Below are 21114 nucleotides of genomic sequence, written 5' to 3'. Positions count from 1 at the left end.
AAGTGCAAAAATTTAAAATTACGAAGTCATGAACATGTTAAGGAATGTATTCACACAGAATTTGGAATCTTCAAACAATAATCAGGTGGATTGTTACCCAATGTATATGTTGCGCCCCTGCGGGTTCAGTCGCCACAGAGGTACTGCATCTCAGCCAGAGGTGTGGTATCCCACTCTCAGGTAAGGAGGGAGTACTACCCAGGACCCACCCACCTGCATCCAACACTACACCACTCCAGACCAGCAGGAGGGGCAGATGCACTGATCTGCTGCTGAGCCCTGTCCCTGGTTGGAAAGGGGGGAACCAAGAGAGGGGCTGAAGACAGGACAGCGAAGAGGAAAGACCTGGGGAGTGGAGCTGCATGGCAGTTCACCCCAGAGAGGAGCGCAGAAGAACCGGACCCTGGAGTCCGAAGTTGTGGTGCACTGAAGGCCCAGCAGCAAAAACCGGAGGGCAGGAGACTACAGGTCTCCTGGCCCCATCAGACGCCCGAAGGCTCAGCAGCACATAGGGCCCAGCACCACCACGTGGGAGCGACACTCCAGCAAGGCCCGAGCTGCCTGCCATATGGGTGAGCACAAAGACGTTTTACTGAGGGACAAAGGCCACAGCACAGCTATAAGCAGCAGGGCCAAAGAGATTAGCGGAAAGGGAAGGCCTCCAACTTCACGTGGTGAGGAGGATCCCCAACTTGCTTCCAGGCCGCCCGGACCTCTACTGCCAGCTAGTACCCGTGCCCCGGTCTGCCTAACCACCGCAAGTAAAGATAAGAGGAAACCGCCATTAGGTTGTCGACTGGTCATCATCTGCACCATCCCCTGCACTACACTGCACAGCAACATCTATAAAATCACTACTTCCTGCCCTGGAGCTAAGCTCTGCCTGTGGAGAGCTGAACCAACTCTGCTGCGTCATCATCAGCTCCAAAAGATCTACACCGCAGCTGCGGCTCAATATAGCCGCATACTACAGGTGGCGTCACGAACATTATATATAGAAACTCTGTTCCCTTTTCTTTAAAACCCCTTTTATTGACCGCCCTGGGTCACGGACCGGGTCAATGCCACTGTGACATCCCCCAGCATCGGCCCGGCTACCGAGTACCTCTCAGCCCAGGGGGCGTGTCATGTAATACAGGTGCTTCTCACAAAATGAGAATATCCTCAAAAAGTTAATTTATTTCAGTTCTTCAATACAAAAAGTGAAACTCATATATTAAATAGAGTCATTACAAACAGAGTGATCTATTTCAAGTGTTTATTTCTGTTAATGTTGATGATTATGGCTTACAGCCAATGAAAACACAAAAGTCATTATCTCAGTTAATTAAAATAATTAGCAAAAAAACACCTGCGAAGGCTTCCTAAGCATTTAAAAAGGTCCCTTAAACTGTTTCAGTAGGCTCCATAATCATGGGGAAGACTGCTGACTTGACAGATGTCCAGAAGTCAAAAGAGTGTGGGGAACACTCTGTATTGATAAATTGATTAAATAGATTGTGTTGTATAGCTGCCTAGGAAATGGTGTTGCATATTAGTTGTCACAAGGGGTATACTAATCTTAGACATTTATGGCATAAACATGTAATATCCGAAAAATATCTGATAGGTGCTGGTCCTACCTGTGAGTTTCCACGCTGAGACTTAACGTGGTTGCATGTGGCTTCCTCCATTTCAATTACAGACACGTCCGAAGCCACTTTTGTAACTTTAGTTTAGCTAGCCAAAAACTAGAAATATCTTCACAACAGTTGAATAAGAAAATAACTTAAAGTCCGAGAATATGCAAGGTCCCCAAGCTTATAATTTGTCTCTGTCTTATTCTTTATTGTTTGTACTGCATTTAATTACGGCTGATTAATTACATAGACAGTCGCATAGTGCGAGCGTGAAAACAAAAACCTTCTATGTGCTCGTGGTAACCATCAACATAACACTACCCCAACACTCCCTATATGGCTCAAATCCAATGCTTATATTGACACATTATATACATATGAACCTGGCAAACCAAGCTCTTCTACTTTGTAAACTTCTGAGCCTTGCCTCAGTTCTCTTTAAATTGCTAAAGTTGGGCCCAGAATACCAGATTCAGTATTCAGCTTTATTATAATCTGCCTCCCCCAAGGTCTGTAAATCAACATTTTCCCTCAAAAAGTTAAAACAGAAATAATCTGTATATGTTGAAAAACCAAAAATTAATGCAGTGAATGAGATGAGCGAATTCATTATAGGCAAATGAAATTCATAACAAATTGTTAGGAATCCAGTGAAGCTGGTGAATTTAAACAATTTTGATAGTTTGTGTGAATCGCCTAAAATGTGGTCAAATGTTGCAGAAGATTGCATCAACCAGAGAGAGATGGTATGACCTTGGGTGATCAAGAAAGAATATGTAGCCTGTATAAAAGCAGAAGCAGGAATTGCAGCAGCCAATTCATAGTGAATCTGGATAGTGAGTTGTGGTCACACGTCACAGCTTAGCCAGAGATATAATAGTGGAAGAAAGACATAAAACACTGAAGAAATTGTTTCTTTTAGATGGTCACTCCTATTTTGTATAACTATTCCAACCCCTTTGTCAACTGGTTTGATCACGATATCATTATTATTTTTAAGGGATAGTATAACTGATTTTTCTTTAACAGTAAGGTTGCCTTTAGGGTTGTCTGTTTTATTAATGCTTTTAAAGTCATGCAGACCTGGATCTAGAAAAGTATTTAGGAAGTGTCCATGATTTTCTAACAAAAAAAATCTGGATTTGAGATGTACAATGACACAGTGGGTACGGAAAGTATTCAGACCCATTTAAATTTTTCACTCTTTGTTTTATTGCAGCCATTTGGTAAATTCTAAAAAGTTCATTTTTTTCTCATTAAAGTATACTCTGCACCCCACCTTGGCTGAAAAAAACAGAAATGTAGAATTTTTTGAAAATTTATTAAAAAAGAAAACCTGAAATATCACATGGTTATAAGTATTCAGACCCTTTGCTCAGTATTGAGTAGAAGGACACTTTTGAGCTAGTACAGCCATGAGTCTTCTTGGGAATGATGCAACAAGTTTTTCACACCTGGATTTGGGGATCCTCTGCCATTCTTCCTTGCAGATCCTCTCCAGTTCCGTCAGGTTGGGTGGTGAACGTTGATGGACACGCATTTTCAGGTCTCTCCAGAGATACTCAATTGGGTTCAGGTCAAGGCTCTGGCTGGGCTAGTCAAGAATGGTCACAGAGTTGTTCTGAAGCCACTCCTTTGTTATTTTAGCTTTGTGCTTAGGGTCATTGTCTTGTTGGAAGGTGAACCTTCGGCCAAGTCTGAGGTCCAGAGCACTCTGGAAGAGGTTTTCATCCAGGATATCTCTGTACTTGGCCGCATTCATGTTTCCTTCAATTGCAACCAGTCGTCCTGTCCCTGGAGCTGAAAAACACCCCCATAGCATGATGCTGTCACCACCATGTTTCACTGTTGGGATTGTATTGGGCAGGTGATGAGCAGTGCCTGGTTTTCTCCAAACATACCACTTAGAATTATCACCAAAACGTTCTACCTTCGTCTCATCAGACCAGAGAATCTTATTTCTCATAGTCTGGGAGTCCTTCACGTGTTTTTGAGCAAATTCTATGTGGGCTTTCATATGCCTTGCACTGAGGAGAGGCTTCCATCTGGCCACGCTGCCATAAAGGCCCGACTGGTGGAGGGCTGCAGTGATAGTTGACTTTGTGGAACTTTCTTCCATGTCCCTACTGCATCTCTGGAGCTCAGCCACAGTGATCTTGGGGTTCTTCTTTGCCTCTCTCGCCAAGGCTCTTCTCCCACAATTGCTCAGTTTGGCTGAACGGCCAGGTCTAGGAAGACTTCTGGTGGACCCAAAATTCTTCAATTTAAGGATTATGGAGGCCACTGTGCTCTTAGGAACCTTGAGTAATGCAGAAATTCTTTTGTAACCTTGGCCACAATTCTGTCTGAGATCCTTGGGCAGTTCCTTTGAGCTCATGATTCTCATTTGGTCTGACATGCACTGTGAGCTGTGAGGTCTTATATAGACAGGTATGTGCCTTTCCAAATCAAGTCCTATCAGTTTAATTAAACACAGCTGGACTCCAATGAAGGAGTAGAACCATCGCAAGAAAGATCACAAGGAAATGGACAGTATGTGACTTAAATATGAGTGTCTGAGCAAAGGGTCTGAATACTTATGACCATGTGATATTTCAGTTTTTCTTTTTTAATAAATTTGCAAAAATTTCTACATTTCTGGTTTTTGTCAGGCAAGATGGGGTGCACAGTGTACTTAAAAGAAAAAAAATGAACTTTTTAGAATTTACCAAATGGGTGCAATGAAACAAAGAGTGAAAAATGTAAAGAGGTCTGAATACTTTCCGTACCCACTGTATGTACACTTGAAGAGGTATCATTGGATTGGAGTGATTGGAGTGATATATTGATGTACAGCACGACTTTAAAAGCATTAATAAAACAGATCCCTTAAAATTAATAATGATATCGTGATCAGACCAGTTGACAAAGGGGGTAGGAGAGTCATACAAAATCAGAATGACTATCTAAAAGAAGCAATCAATCGACTTTCTAACCCACTCCACTACTCCATTATACACTAGGACCCTTTCCCATCCACTCAGGATGCAACCTTATTCGTAAAGCACATGAGATCAGTTAATTGAATAAAAAGAAAAATAAATTCCTCCCGATTCTAGACCCCTACAAACCTTTCTTTTTGTCATTTACGGTACATAAAGTGCATAAATTCCTGACAAACTCCCCAGGTCACCCGATTATCTCAGGGATACAGTCCCTTACCAGTAATTTATCTTACTATCTGTCGACCATCCTTCAACTATATGTGAAAAACCTACAGAGCCATTTAAGGGACGCGGCTGACTTACTCAAAATCCTAAGAGGTTTTCATTGGGAAGAATTCTTCTCTTTTTTCACTCTAAACGTCTCTGTCCTCTTCAGTCTTCACAAATATTAAACTTTGCATTGGTGGGCTCTGTATTAGTTAATTTCTAGAAAATTACCCCAAAATAAGTGTTGCACATGGAGCCTTTCTCCTTGAGAGGTTGGAGTCTATTTTGCGTAATAATTACTTTTTCTTCCAGGGTGAGGTATATCACCAGCAGTGTGGCACAGCAATGGAGACGCGAATGGCCCCTAGCTGGGCCAATATTTTTACATGGGTAGTTGAAGGGGTATACATATACCAATCCAAGTACTTCACAAAGGTAAAAATCTAAAAGAAATTCGTTGATTATTTGTTCTTCATTTGTCAGGGATATATTAAAGAAATTTCCGATTTTGTAGGTGAACTATACTCAAAACTACTGGGGAATCACATTCATCTCAACTATCAACAAGGACTCCATAAATTTTCTGGACCTCAATATCCCCCACCAAGATGGCACTGTTATCACGAAAACTCACTTTAAAGAGATTGACACAAATGTATATATCTACTTCAATATTATCCACTACTGGAAATGGCTTACTAATATTCTAACACAAGTGTATGAGAGAAACTGTAGCAAAGAAAATGATTTTAAACAACAAACCAATGTTCTTAGGGAATGGTTCATCAACCAACGTTACCCCAAAAACCTGGTTAAATGAGCCTACCATAACACATGTAAGCTCTCACAACAGTAATGCCTCGAACCAAAAGCCCACCAAAAGCCCACAATTCTGATATGGAGACAATTGATTTCACTAGAAATGTTATCACTACGTTCAACTCTGCCCACCTCCCTTTGAGGAAGATGCTACTGAAGCATTGGCACAACTTGCAAAATGACCCTATTCTTGGCCCCCTCCTTCTGAAACACTTGGGTTATCCTCAGGATAGCACCCATCCTCAGAAATATCTTGGAAATTGCCTGAAAGACCCTGAAAACAACCCAACACAAGTAAGGAGTCTTCAGCCCCCGGGCAGGTTGAAATGTCAGGCAAAGAAATGCCTATGTTGTAAGTGCATCCTACACAACATGCGATTCTTTTGGTCTTCCAAAACTGGAGAAAAAATATATTTCATGCTTTGTTAATTACCTCATCAATTGTATATGTGGAGTACAATATGTTGGCAGAAAAACTCAGACACTACACAAAAGACTCAATTCACATCGTGCCAACGTTGTCAAAGGGTATATGCACCAAGGACTCCCAAACTTTATATGGATTTGATCGAATGACAATAAAATTTCATTTTCAAAAATCTGATTGAGTGTTGTTATTCCGTATTGCTTCCAGAAGATTGGGTTTTGGAGGTTTTTGAGCTGTGGAAATTCAGGGTTATCCCATATTTGGGTTTCTCCCATTTGATCAGTAAATTTCATGATACATTTACTCTCTCGCCACACTTGCATCGCTAGGCTATGTGCAAATAATAAACCTTGTGGTGGCCTGTAGGAGCCTTCTAATATAGCCCATGGTGTATTCCCGTTTAAGGAGTGTATAAGATGTGCTTCTGTATTAGTGACTTTGTCGCTATTTATCCAGCACTTCAAATAGCGTATCTGGCCAGCTAAATAGTACAGAAATAGGTCGGGCACTGCACAGCCCCCCTGATCTTTGGGTCTTGCTGAGATCCAATACTTAGTTTGGGCCTTGATAAGCCCCATATAAATGTCGCCATCATACCATGTATTTTCCTAAAAAAATCTTTGGGGATTTTAATTTATGCATGTTCCAGTACATACAAGCATTTTGGAAGAATTATCATTTTGATTAAGTTTATTCTTCCCGCCACAGACAGCGGAATTTGGGACCAGTTTTCAAACTTTTTCTTCATCATATCCTTTATGGAGTACACATTGTCCTTGAGGTCCATAATTGGGTTTTGATTAATTATAATACCTAGATATTTGAACTTCTGTACTACTTGTAATCCAAAAACTACATGTTTGGTCATGCTATCTATAAGTGGCATAACCACAGATTTGCCCCAATTGATTTTGAGGCTCGATAATTCCCCAAAGTAGTTAATAAGGTAAATTGCTCTTGGGAGGGATTGTTCTAATTTGTTTAGGAAGAGGATCAGGTCGTCTGCATATAATCCCACTTTATCTGTTCTGGAGTTTATACTAATACCCTCCACCAGGTGGTCCTGTCTAATTTTAAGGGCAATAGGCTCTATCGCTAGAGCAAAGAGCATCGGAGATAGGAGGCAGCCCTCTCTGGTTCCTCTACCCAGGTCAAAGTATTCCAACAGTATTCCATTTACTAGAATGTTAGCTCTTGGCATACAGTAAATCAATTTAATCCAGCTACAAAGTTTATCAGAAAACAAAAATTTCAGGAGCACACACTGTAAAAACTTCCACTCCAAGGAATCGAAGGCTTTCGCCATATCTAAAGAATCTATAGCCAAGGGTTCCCGATATTTGTAACCTATCTGTGTTAAAACTTGAACTCTTCTGATATTAGATGAGGTGGACCTTCCTGGCATAAAGCCAGATTGATCCTCATGTATGATGTTTAATATTACTGTTTTCAGTCTATTGGCTATGAGTTTCATAAGTATATTGTAATCTGTATTCAATAGGGATATGGGACGATAAGAACTACATTCCTTAACTGATTTATCTGGCTTGGGGATCAGCACTATGGTGGCATCATAGAATGATTGGGGAAGTGAGTGTCCCAAAAGTGCCTCAGAAAAAGTTTGCAATAGAACTGGGGTCATCAGATCTATATATCTTTTGTATAATTCTATGGTTATGTCAATGGGGCCCGGTGCCTTCTCATTAGATAAAGACATGGTTGCTTCCCTTATTTCTTCCAGAGTGATATCTCCATCCAGGAATGCCCAGTTTTCACAAGAAAGTTTAGGAAATTTTATTTGATTTAGGTATTCATCAATTTCCTCTATAGTGTGGTTCATTTGGGAGTTATAAAGTTCTCTATAGTATTCTTCAAATCTGCTTGCAATCTGATCTGATTTAAGCAGCGGGCTGCCCTCCCTTGTATTAATGGCCAAAATTGACAGGGACATCTGATTTTGTTGGACTATGTATGCCAGAAATTTACTCGATTGGTTACCCAGCTCAAAATAAGTTTGTTTTGAAAAGAAAAGTTTTCTCTGCGCCTTTTCCTGTAAGTGGGTCAGGTACTCCCTCCCTTTCCAAAGCCAATTATGTAAGGAGTTATCTGAGGGATTGTTAATATACTCAGCTTCTAGTAATTTACATTCTTCGGCAAGCCTCTGTTCCCCAATAGAAGATTCCCTTTTAATGTTTGAAATCGTTGACTTAAAGCATTCCCTTATATATGCTTTGAGTGTGTCCCATACTATCAACCTGTCAAGGAAGTCCCTATGATCTGCTATAAATACTTCCACTTGATCTGGTATTCTATCATGTTCTACTGTAAGAGATAACCAAAACGGATGTATGCGAATCCTCTTAGGTCTGTTAGGACCTACATTTCTTTTATTTGTTATAAAAATATATGATTTTTAAACTTTTGTATGATTGTTATTTGTATCCATTAATTTATTTTTGTAAATGTTTTTTCCCAGCGATATGCGCTCCTGAAGGATGATGATGGAACTTGATATTCGGATTCAAAGAATTTTTATTTCAAACTAAAATACAACCGGTTTCGACTTCTTTGAGTCTTCCTCAGGTATAACATCATGCATATAAACAGATCTATCTACACACATTTTATAGCAGATATCCCTGCTTGTCATTTTGGGTTGAGACTGAAAGATCTGTTTTTCAGACACACCCAGATACTCAGATATGCAGGATTTTGCACTCTGAGGAATCTAACAAAACCCATATACTAAATGACTTTCATACAGTTTTAAAAAAAAAAAAATTTTTTTACACACAAATTTTTTCTTTTTTTTCTCCTTTCCTTCCTTCCTTCACACAGAAAGCATTTTCTTTTCTAAAAACACTATAAATATAATTATAATTTTACCATATATAAAATGTCTTCTAAAATGTTATTGAACATACTAAAAGTGTGATTTCATACAGAAATGTAAAATCCTGCAAAAATGTACATTATGACAAAATTGAAAACCTTTTCTTTCTTCATATTAAAACCATTATCAAATACAATTTAGTAGAAAAAAATATATATATATACACATACATATATACACATACATGCATATATGCATATATACACACGAAAAAATATATACACATATATATATATATATATATATATATATATATATATATATATATATATATATATGCATGCACATGCATACCTGTCGACATTTGCATGTCAAATACCCTCTATAATATCATTTAATCCATCTGGGTATAATGTACCCAGACGGAAGATCCAATATGATTCTTTCCGGTTTAAATTTTGTACCCTATTAGTACAATTCTCAGGTATTTGCTCCAATGGGGTCACGGAAATATTAAATATTTTATTATGCTTCAAACATAAGTGCCGAGATAAGCTCTGTTTTAAAAACCCATTTTTGGTATTGTGCCTGTGGACATTCATAAAAATGTCCGCCCCAAATCCAATTTTAACCCCACTCACCACCGGGGCAGCCATTTGGATACTTTTTACGCTTTGGTATCCGAGGAATTTCGGGGATTAAATAGGACTGGAGAGAAAAACATACAAAAAGGGAAAACAGAAAACATGAGTTCTGGAGTAAGAACCAGGAATAAAAGATCTATTCAAAAAACGAATATTTCAAAGGAAGAAAAAGAAGCCTTAATAAAACTAAAGGACAATGAAAAAATCGTGATTAGAGGGGCAGATAAAGGAGGGGGTATTGTCATTCAGGACCGAGATGACTATTTGGAGGAAGCATACAATATATTATCAGACGCAAAATATTATAAAAAATTAGATGTTGACCCTTCCAAAAAACATATTGAAGAATATCATAGGTTGATAGACACTGCCTTCAAACAAGACATCATAAATAAAAGGGAAAAACGATTCCTGACTAACAAAAATCCAAATACAGCCCTCTTTTATCACCTGCCAAAGGTGCATAAAGACCCTGTGAAACCTCCCGGACGACCGATAATTTCGGGTATAGGGTCACTAACCAGTCAACTGTCACATTACATCGATCTGCACTTACAGGATCTAGTTAGAAAATTACCCTCTTTTCTCCTAGACTCCAGTCAATTAATAAAAGAATGTGAAAATTTTGCATGGGAAGAAGATTACATGTTCATAACCTTAGACGTACATGCTCTCTACTCCAATGTTGAACACATATTGGGAATCAATTCAGTTTCACATTATTTGAATGGGATAGTAGATATGCCAGAAAATCAGAGACGATTTTTAATAATGGGTCTAAAATTTATATTGGAACATAACCTTTTCACCTTCCAGGGGCAATTGTATATACAGCGGCTTGGCACAGCGATGGGGACTCGGGTAGCCCCAAGTTTTGCAAATCTTTTCATGGGATGCTTTGAGTCCTCATCGCCCTTGTGTCAGCGCCCCCACTGTAACAACATATTATATTATTGTCGCTATATTGACGATCTAATCATTTTTTGGAAAGGTACTGAGTTTGAAGCTCGAGAATTCATCACAACATTAAATAGCAATGACTGGGGGATCACGTTTTCTGCACAGGTCAATAAAGAAAAAATAAATTTCCTCGATTTAGAAATATCCTATAAAAATAAAAAAATCAGCACTAAAACGTACTTTAAGAAAACTGATACTAATGGCTTCCTTGATTTTCGGAGCGCACACCATCAAAAATGGAAGCAAAACATTCCTTATAGCCAATTTCGTCGAATTAGGAGAAATAATACAAATAAGGAAGATTATGTGGAACAATCAAAAATTCTGATCAATAGGTTTACAGATAAGAAATATCCAAACCGATTAATTATGGCAGCATACAGAACTAATCTAGCAAGAACTCAGCAGGAGTGCTTATCTAGAGAGAATAACAAAAATAAGGATGTGGAGGAGGGGATAACGAAGGAAGGAGGAGAAAAGCCCAAGCAGATAATTAATAAGAATAAGGAAAGAAAAAAAGATGGGTGGCAGTATAACTTTATTACCGCTTTCAATCGTAGTAATACGGAGATAAGAAACATTTTAAATAAATACTGGTACTTGTTGAAAAAGGATACATTTTTGAAAAAACTTCTACCAGATAGACCCAATATTACCTTTCGTAGGGGCCAAACAGTGAAGGGTATAATTGCCCCTAGTAATCTCAGAATGACCAAAGATGGGGAACAGGAATGTATTAAGAAAAAAGAAAAAACTAGGACAAATAAAACGGATGCTTTCAAACCGGGGGTCCATCGATGTGGCTCCCGAAAATGTTGTACCTGCAAAATCATCAATCATATGACTCAGTACATTACATCGTACAGTAAGGGTGAAACTATAGCAATCACACAAAAATTAACATGTGATAGTGATTTTGTAATATATGACATTACCTGTACCTGTGGCCTGCAATACGTGGGTCGGACCATCCAGTCCCTACGATCCCGTATGAATGGCCACAGGCACAATACCAAAAATGGGTTTTTAAAACAGAGCTTATCTCGGCACTTATGTTTGAAGCATAATAAAATATTTAATATTTCCGTGACCCCATTGGAGCAAATACCTGAGAATTGTACTAATAGGGTACAAAATTTAAACCGGAAAGAATCATATTGGATCTTCCGTCTGGGTACATTATACCCAGATGGATTAAATGATATTATAGAGGGTATTTGACATGCAAATGTCGACAGGTATGCATGTGCATGCATATATATATATATATATATATATATATATATATATATATATATGTGTGTATATATTTTTTCGTGTGTATATATGCATATATGCATGTATGTGTATATATGTATGTGTATATATATATATATATATTTTTTTCTACTAAATTGTATTTGATAATGGTTTTAATATGAAGAAAGAAAAGGTTTTAAATTTTGTCATAATGTACATTTTTGCAGGATTTTACATTTCTGTATGAAATCACACTTTTAGTATGTTCAATAACATTTTAGAAGACATTTTATATATGGTAAAATTATAATTATATTTATAGTGTTTTTAGAAAAGAAAATGCTTTCTGTGTGAAGGAAGGAAGGAAAGGAGAAAAAAAAGAAAAAATTTGTGTGTAAAAAATTTTTTTTTTTTTTAAACTGTATGAAAGTCATTTAGTATATGGGTTTTGTTAGATTCCTCAGAGTGCAAAATCCTGCATATCTGAGTATCTGGGTGTGTCTGAAAAACAGATCTTTCAGTCTCCACCCAAAATGACAAGCAGGGATATCTGCTATAAAATGTGTGTAGATAGATCTGTTTATATGCATGATGTTATACCTGAGGAATACTCAAAGAAGTCGAAACCGGTTGTATTTTAGTTTGAAATAAAAATTCTTTGAATCCGAATATCAAGTTCCATCATCATCCTTCAGGAGCGCATATCGCTGGGAAAAAACATTTACAAAGTGGTATTGCCTATGAAAGCTCTGTCCAGTGCTCTCATCAGCTCCCAGATTTCTGCAGCAAACTGAATGGAAAGAGGAATGGAGTGATCCACTGATTGGATTTACATGCTTTACCTCAAGATACCAAATAGGTGAGTGGATTTATACTGAGTATATACCCTTGGAATCTAACTACTACACTTAGAAGCCTGCGCTTCCTATTTTCTCTCCCTACAATCCCCTCTTGTTTCATTAATTTATTTTTGGTAGATCGGCTCACTCGCTGTCTCTTTAAATCTTCCACTGGTTTATTAAAGGTACTGCATAAACCAGTGCGGAGTTAGCAAAATAAACACTGCCTTTCTGGCCTAACGGGAAAATAAAAAACCATAATGTATGGCACGGGAAAAAACAAGGAGCGATCCAGCATCCAAAAGTCTTCTTTAAAATCGATAATCCTTTATTGGAAAAGTATTTTTAAAATCATGTGCAGAAAAGTCACAGCCCTCACGGGAGGAGGTGATGTATATGTACATCCATGTACATCCATATACATCACCTCCTCTCGTGACTTTTGGATACTGGATCACTCCTTGTTTTTTCCCATGTCATACATTATGTTTTTTATTTTCCCGTTAGGCCAGAAAGGCTGTGTTTATTTTGCTAACTGCACTGGTTTATGCAGTACCTTTGATAAACCAGTAGAATGTACAATCCATGTACATCACCTCCTCCTGTGAGGGCTGTGACTTTTCTGCATATGATTTTTAAAATACTTTTCCAATAAAGGATTATTGATTATAAAGAAGACTTTTGGATGCTGGATCACTCCTTGTTTTTTCCTGTTAATCTCCTGGGTCACTGCCGGCTGTTCCGTGCACCTGATGTCTGAGTAAGTTGTGCTGACTTTTTCCCTGTAATGTATAGCACAGTCCATGTTGCCGTGGGGATCCGCTCACTTAGGTCCAAACAAACAGGTTCAGCTTTTCTTAGCATGCAAATACAGCTCTGGAGCTTGCATTTCCAGACACTCCCAACATTGAATGAGCCAGAAGGCTGTGTATTTACCTTCGGAATCCACCCTGGGGTGGAGATATGGTGAACACCCTCCCACCCACTCTACAGATATTCACTAAACCTAGTCCTTAACATGGCCGATTAACTCCTCTCAGCACTTAGTGTACTGGTGCATTTTCCTAGGTTCATATCACTGAAGCTAATAACCTCAGTGACATATATCTCCCCTCCAGCACTTTGCCAGTGACTTTGTCACAATATATTTATATTTAATGTGCTTGCTATGCTATATTATTGATGCCTCCCTCGTATGTCCCTCCTATTTTTACACTCATTGAGTGAGTTTTATGTTTTTATATTCAAATGTGCTCTACTGTGAAAAATGCACACATTATATTCCTACCAAACCCTCACTCACCCACTTTCTCCAATACATTCCCCCACTTTGTGATTAATAGACTTTTTTACCTTTTTATTTATTTTTTTGTCAACAATCCCGTCTACATATCAGCCCTGCTACGCAACTAAAATGTTGATTTCCTCGGTTTCCATCTTCTCCAAATTTTCTACCTTATTTATATTTTTTAAACTTTTCTTGTCCTTCTAGTACTCCCCTCCCTACCTTCCATTATACATCAGGGGCATGTCCTTCTCACTACTCGACACTTCCTGAGTGTTTCACCCTCCTAACACTCTCCTTCTGCTTCCATTTGTTCCTTCTCTTCATCTTATCTTAGCACTCTCACGCCCTCAAATTTCCTGCAGAGCTTTGTGACGTCTAGTTGACCACATTCATGTCCTTTTTCACCTTTCTACAAGTTCTAATCCATTTGCTTCCATCTTATACCTTTACATGTACATTTTTCTACACTCTTTTCAACACTTTATTATTCTTATCAAAACAGAATAAAGTTTATTGTCCTTCATAAACTTTACAACTCAAAAATGAAAACAATTTTTCTTCAGCACAAATGAATAACCACACAGTCCTTTCTTCAACATCAGAAAATAACAAAATAGTCCTCTCTTTTGGTAAGGCAAATGAAATCAAACAATCTCAATAACTTGGTATTACAAGAACCTTTCAGGCTGCAGTACAGACTATTCACCAGCTGTGTATTTTTCCAACCTCAGCACAATACTACTACTACCCGAGCTAGACCAGGTGCATTTTATTAGGCCAGTAAGACCGGTACTGGAGTATGGAAGTGATCTTTCCCACCCAGGCTCTTTTGGTCACTCCTAAATCCCGGAACCAAAATCCAAACATAATAAAACCATCTCAGTAATACATACTGTACCTGCCATCCAAGACTTTACCTCCTGCTTTCTTACTATATGTAATATATATACAGCTGGTGAAATACAGTGGCATGTAAAAGTTTCGGCACCCCTGGTCAAAATTACTATTATTGTGAATAATTGAGCAAGTTGAAGAGTAAATGATCTCTAAAAGGCCTAAAGTTAAAGATGATACATTTCCTTTGTATTTGAGGCCCAAAAAATAGTCATTTTTTACATTTTAAAAATGACAAAAAGGAAAATGGGCCGATGCAAAAGTTTGGGTACCCTGCATGGTTAGTACCTAGTAGCACCCGCTTTTGCAAGTACCACAGCTTGTAAATGCTTTATTGTAAATGCTTTATGTAGCCAGACAAGAGTCTTTCAATTGTTGTTTGAGGGGTTTTCATCCATTCTTCCTTTGGAAAATTCTTCCAGTTCTGTGAAATTCCTGGGTCGTCTTGCATGCACTGCTGTTTTGAGGTTTAGCCACAGATTTTCAATGATGTTCAGATCAGGGGACTGTGAGGGCCATTGTAAAACCTTCAGCTTGCGCCTTCTGAGGTTGTATTGTGTATTTTGATGTGTGTTTAGGATCAGTATCCATGTGTAGAAGCCATACTCTTTTCAACTTCAGATTTTTTACAGATGAGGTTATATTTGCATCAAGAATTTGTTGAAATTTCATTGAATCCATTCTTCCCTCTACCTGTGAAATGTTCCCTGTGTCACTGACTGCAGCACAACCCCAAAGCATGATTGATCCACCCCCATGCTTAATGGTTGTTGAGATGTTCTTTTCCTGAAATTCTGTGCCTTTTTACTCCACACATATCTTTGATCATTGTGGCAAGAGTTCTATTTTAACCTCATCGGTCCACAGGACTTGTTTCCAAAATGCATCAGGCTTCTTAAGATATTCTTTTGCATACTTCTGACGCTGAATTTTATGGTGAGGACTCAGGAGAGGTTTTCTTCTGATGACTTTTCCAAGAAGGCCAAATTTGTGCAGGTGACTCTGAACATTAGTACAATGTACCACAATTCCAGAGTCTGCTAAATCTTACTGAAGGTCTTTTGCAGTCAAACGGGGGTTTTGTTTTGCCTCTCTAGCAATCCTACGAGCAGCTCTCACTGAAATTTTGCTTGGTCTTCCAGACCTTATATTGATCTACACTGTTCCTTCTAACTGCCATTTCTTAATTACATTTCAAACTGAGGAAAGGGCAACTTGAAAACACTTTGCTATCTTCTTATAGACTTCTCCTGTTTTTGTGGGATGCCACCATTTTCAGAGTGCTAGTCAGCTGCTTAGAAGAACCCATGGCTGCAGTTTTTTGACGCAAGGTTAGAGGAGGCTGGGTTTTTATAAAGCTGGGAAATTTGTGACACTTGGCCTTTCCTAACATTTATCGTGAACAAGCCATAACCCTAAAAGATTAATTAAGATCTGAAACCTTGGTCTACGTTATCTGACCACACAATTCTCCATGGATGATGAAACTTTTGCATCGGCCCATTTTCCTTCTTGTAATTTTAAAAATGTAAAAAATGACAATATATTTTTTGCCACTGTAAGTATTGAACATGTAACCAATTCTCTAAGTATATATACAGTTAGGTCCATATATATTTGGACAAAGACAACATTTTTCTAATTTTGGTTCTAGACATTACCACAATGAGTTTTAAACAAAACAATTCAGATGCAGTTGAAGTTCAGACTTTCAGCTTTCATTTGAGGGTATCCACATTAAAATTGGATGAAGGGTTTAGGAGTTTCAGCTCCTTAACATGTGCCACCCTGTTTTTAAAGGGACCAAAAGTAATTGGACAGATTAAATAATTGTAAATAAAATGTTCATTTCTAGTACTTGGTTGAAAACCCTTTGTTGGCAATGACTGCCTGAAGTCTTGAACTCATGGACATCACCAGACGCTGTGTTTCCTCCTTTTTGATACTCTGCCAGGCCTTCACTGCGGTGGTTTTCAGTTGCTGTTTGTTTGTGGCCCTTTCTGTCTGAAGTTTAGTCTTTAACAAGTGAAATGCATGCTCAATTGGGTTGATATCAGGTGACTGACTTGGCCATTCAAGAATATTCCACTTCTTTGCTTTAATAAACTCCTGGGTTGCTTTGGTTTTATGTTTTGGGTCATTGGCCATCTGTAGTATGAAACGACGACCAATCAGTTTGGCTGCATTTGGCTGGATCTGAGCACACAGTATGGCTCTGAATACATCAGAATTCATTCAGCTGCTTCTGTCCTGTGTCACATCATCAATAAACACTAGTGACCCAGTGCCATTGGCAGCCATGCATGCCCAAGCCATCACACTGTCTCCGCCGTGTTTTACAGATGATTTGGTATTGTTTGGATCATGAGCTCTACCACGCCTTCGCCATACTTTTCTCTTTCCATCATTCTAGTATAGGTTCATCTTGGTTTCATCTGTCCAAAGAATGTTCTTCCAGAACTGTGTTGGCTTTTTTAGATGTTTTGTAGCAAAGTCCAGTCTAGCCTTTTTATTCTTGATGCTTATGAGTGGCTTGCATCGTGCAGTGAACCCTCTGTATTTACTTTCATGCAGTCTTCTCTTTATGGTAGATTTGGATATTGATACGCCTACCTCCTGGAGAGTGTTGTTCACTTGGTTGGCTGTTGTGAAGGGGTTTCTCTTCACCATGGAGATTATTCTGCGATCATCCACCACTGTTTTCTTCCGTGGGCGCCCAGGTCTTTTTGCATTGATGAGTTCACCAGTGCTTTCTTTCTCTCTCAGGATGTACCAAACTGTAGATTTTGCCACTCCTAATATTGTAGCAATTTCTCGGATGGGTTTTTTCTGTTTTTGCAGCTTAAGGATGGCTTGTTTCACCTGCATGGAGAGCTCCTTTGACCACATGTTTACTTCACAGCAAAACCTTCCAAATGCAAGCACCACACCTCAAATCAACTCCACGCCTTTTATCTGCTTAATTGAGAATGACATAACGAAGGGATTGCCCACACCCGTCCATGAAATAGCCTTGGAGTCAATTGCCCAATTACTTTTGGTCCCTTTAAAAACAGGGTGGCACATGTTAACGAGCTGAAACTCCTAAACCCTTCATCCAATTTTAATGTGGATACCCTCAAATGAAAGCTGAAAGTTTGAACTTCAGCTGCATCTGAATTGTTTTGTTTAAAATTCATTGTGATAATGTCTAGAACCAAAAGTAGAAAAATGTTGTCTCTGTCCAAATATATATGGACCTAACTGTATATTTCTAAATGTGCTATTAACATGAAATTCTCACCAGATGTCGGTAACAACCCATCCAATCCACACAAAGAAATCAAACTATAGAGGTTCATATATTATGTGTAATAATGAGAAATGACACAGAATAAAAACTATGGAACACGTTTAATGAAATTCAAAAAATACTTTGTATGAAAGCCTTTTTTGATGAAGACCGCTTCAATATGCCTTCTTTTATGGAGAAACTAGTCGCAGGCATTGCTCAGGTGTGATTTTGGCCCATTCTTCTACACAAACACTCCTCCTGAAGGTTCTGTGGGCACCTTCTATGAACTCTGATCTTTAGTTCCTTCCAAAAATTTTCTATTGGATTCAGGTCAGGTGATTGGCTGCGCCATTCCAGCAGCTTTATTTTCTTTCTCTGAAACCAATTGAAAGTTTCCTTGGCTGTGTGTTTGGGATCATTGTTTTGCTGAAATGTCCACCCTTGTTTCATCTTCATCTGCCTGGTAGATGGCAGCAGATTTTTATCAAGAATGTCTCTGTACATTTGTTCATTCATCCTTTCTTCAATCATATGAAGTTTGCCAGTGCCGTATACTGAAAAACAGCCCCATACCATGATTTTCCCACCTCCAAACTTCACTGTTGTTATGGTGTTTTTGGAGTGATATGCATTGCCTTTGGCCTCCAAACATGGTGGGTATTATGGCATCCAGAGAGTTCAATTTTGTTCTCATCTGACCAGACTATAGTCTCTCAGTATTTCACAGCCTCGTCTAAATGTTGTTGAGCAAACTGTAAACGCACTTGAACATCCTTTTTGTTCAGCAATGGAGTCTTGCGTGGTGAGCATGCATGCAGGCCATGGAGGTTGAGTGCATTACTTATAGTTTTCTTTGAAACAATTGTACCTGCTGATTCCAGGTTTTTCTATAGCTCTCCACAGGTAGTCCTTGGCTCTGGACAACTCTTCTGATAATTCTTTTCACTCCTCTTTCTGAACTCTTGCATGGTTTCACCTGGTTGTGGCCAATTTATGGTGAAATGATCTTCTTTCCACTTCCGGATTATGGCCCCAACAGTGCTCACTGGAACCTTCAATAGTTAAGAAATTCTTCTGTAACCAATGCTATCAGTATGTTTTGCAACAATAAGGTTGTGAATGTCTTGCGACAACTCACTAGTTTTACTCTCCATGAGATGTTTCTTGTATGGCACCTTGGAAATGAGACACCTTTTTATAGGCAATCAGTTGAACCAGCTGATATTAGTTTTCACTAAGTGGCAGGATTGCTTTCTAATTACTGATAGATTTCAGTTGGTATCATGACTTTCCATGGCTTTTTGCACCTGTGTTTCTTCATGTGTTCAATAATATTTCCCTGTGTTATTTTTCATTATTGAACATAACCTAATTTATGGACATCTATGGTTTGATTTCTATGCCTGTGTGGATTGGATGTAGGTATATATATATATATATATATATATATATATATATATATATATATATATATATATATATATTAGAGTTACGTTAAAACCAAGCACACCATTGTTTTTCTTATGAAATTCTCAATAAGTTTGATGTTTCACATGACCCTCTTCCAATTGAAAAAAAATAAAGTTGGATCCAAAATGGCCGACTTCAAAATGGCCACCATGGTCACCACCCATCTGGAAATGTTTTCCCCCTCACATATACTAATGTGACACAAACAGGAAGTTGATATCACCAACCATTTCCATTTAATTTAGGTGTATCCATATAAATGGCTCACCCTGTATATATATGCACACACCTAGAATTACCTTTATTATCTTATCGTTATCACGTAGCATGTCTGTGTGCCCTTGTCAGGTTTGTATGTGGCTTCTGTGGTCTATATCTTGTCAAAGGGCAGCACAAATACATTATAACACAGTCCTGTATGAGCACATAAGCCACAAGGTTAAAAAGTGATCTGGGCAGTGAATGGTCGGGGTTGTGACCCAAGACTCTTAAGCCACACACCAATCATTATAAAAACAAAGCATTGAGCGAAAAAACAGTAGAGTGGAATTCAAAGCTTTATTCTTGTTGCATACTATGGGATGTATTTATATATGTAATTTATTTATGCATGCCTGTTTGTATACATTGATATGTGTCTTGGTGTGCATGTATATTTGCATGCTTATGACTCGCCCCCTGGGCCGAGGGACACCCGGAACCGGGCTTCTGGGGGTAGTAGTATCCGTGGCGGTGACCCGGTCCCGTGGCTCAGGGTGGTCAGGCCAATGGCAGTATTTTGTGGGGGCTTTTATGGGTTAATGTCCGACTACGCAACCCGTGGATTGCGGTCAGTGTGGATCGCCGCTGCAAGGCAGACCGCTGGGGCTGATGGGGTATGCAGCTGAGGTAGTGTGACTCCCCACGGGAAGAGTGCAGCCCCAGGGCAGTAAGAGTGGATGATGGGAGTGATGGTGCACGGGCGTCCCAGCACTAGTAGTGCTGGTGCGGCGATGAAGCACAGAGACGTGGGGTTGCAGTTCAAGTTCTTTACTCACAGTTCTTTATGTCCCAAGTCATTCCGCGGGCAATGACTGCCCAAGCCGTGCTGCGTCCACCAGGCAGGGGGGCTCGGTCAACCCCCAGGCAATTCCAGAGTGTGTCACAGGACTCCCTTCTACTCCTTTCTCTGGCCGTGCCCCACCAGTGACACTACGTCTGTCCAGCTCCCGCGGGCCTTCTCTTGGGAGGGCTTCGTGCTCACCTCCCTGACCCTATGTGGTATGCCTTTCTAGTAGGTATAGTGAGTAGTGTTGAGCATTCCGATACTGAAATATCGGTTATCGGCCGATATTCGCGGCATCGGAATTCCGATACTTCCGATACTTTCACAATATCGAATACCGGAATCGGAAGTTCCCATAATGCCTGCGCTCTGCAGTGTCTCTGAAGGATGACAAGCTGGATGGCAGCGCTCAGCTGCGATCCAGCCTGTCATCAGAATGCCATCCCAGCGTGAGAGAATTCTCCTGATTGTTTAAAAGCCGGCTGGCGGTAAAAAGCCGCCGGCTTTTAAACAATCACACAGCCCCATACTGCTTCCCCGCAGCCTCCAACCCCGATCCTCCGCTCCCCTCG

The 21114-nt window shown here is 39.3% G+C and overlaps 1 protein-coding gene across 4 annotated transcripts in view; it reads right to left on the bottom strand.

The window, feature by feature from the left end:
* LOC141172555 (transmembrane protein 26-like) overlaps positions 1-21114 on the bottom strand; it is a 128255-nt gene that overhangs the window by 68968 nt on the left and 38173 nt on the right. Inside the window, exon 1 of one of the 4 annotated variants that reach the window (XM_073656886.1) lies at positions 1623-1903. The exons of 2 other annotated variants lie outside the window; for them this stretch is intronic. In XM_073656886.1, coding sequence (XP_073512987.1) covers positions 1623-1673 — 51 coding nt within the window. In that variant the 5' untranslated portion in view covers positions 1674-1903. Of the gene's footprint in view, positions 1-1622; positions 1904-21114 lie in introns of those variants that run through there. One more of the 4 variants, XM_073656890.1, reaches the window with a different exon arrangement.

Source organism: Phyllobates terribilis, unplaced genomic scaffold (assembly GCF_046119375.1).
Source record: "Phyllobates terribilis strain yellow unplaced genomic scaffold, ASM4611937v1 Scaffold_12__6_contigs__length_324123572, whole genome shotgun sequence".
Taxonomy (NCBI): Eukaryota; Metazoa; Chordata; class Amphibia; order Anura; family Dendrobatidae; genus Phyllobates; species Phyllobates terribilis.
Note: the sequence above shows the minus strand (reverse complement) of the source record. Positions and strands in the feature narration are given on the sequence as shown.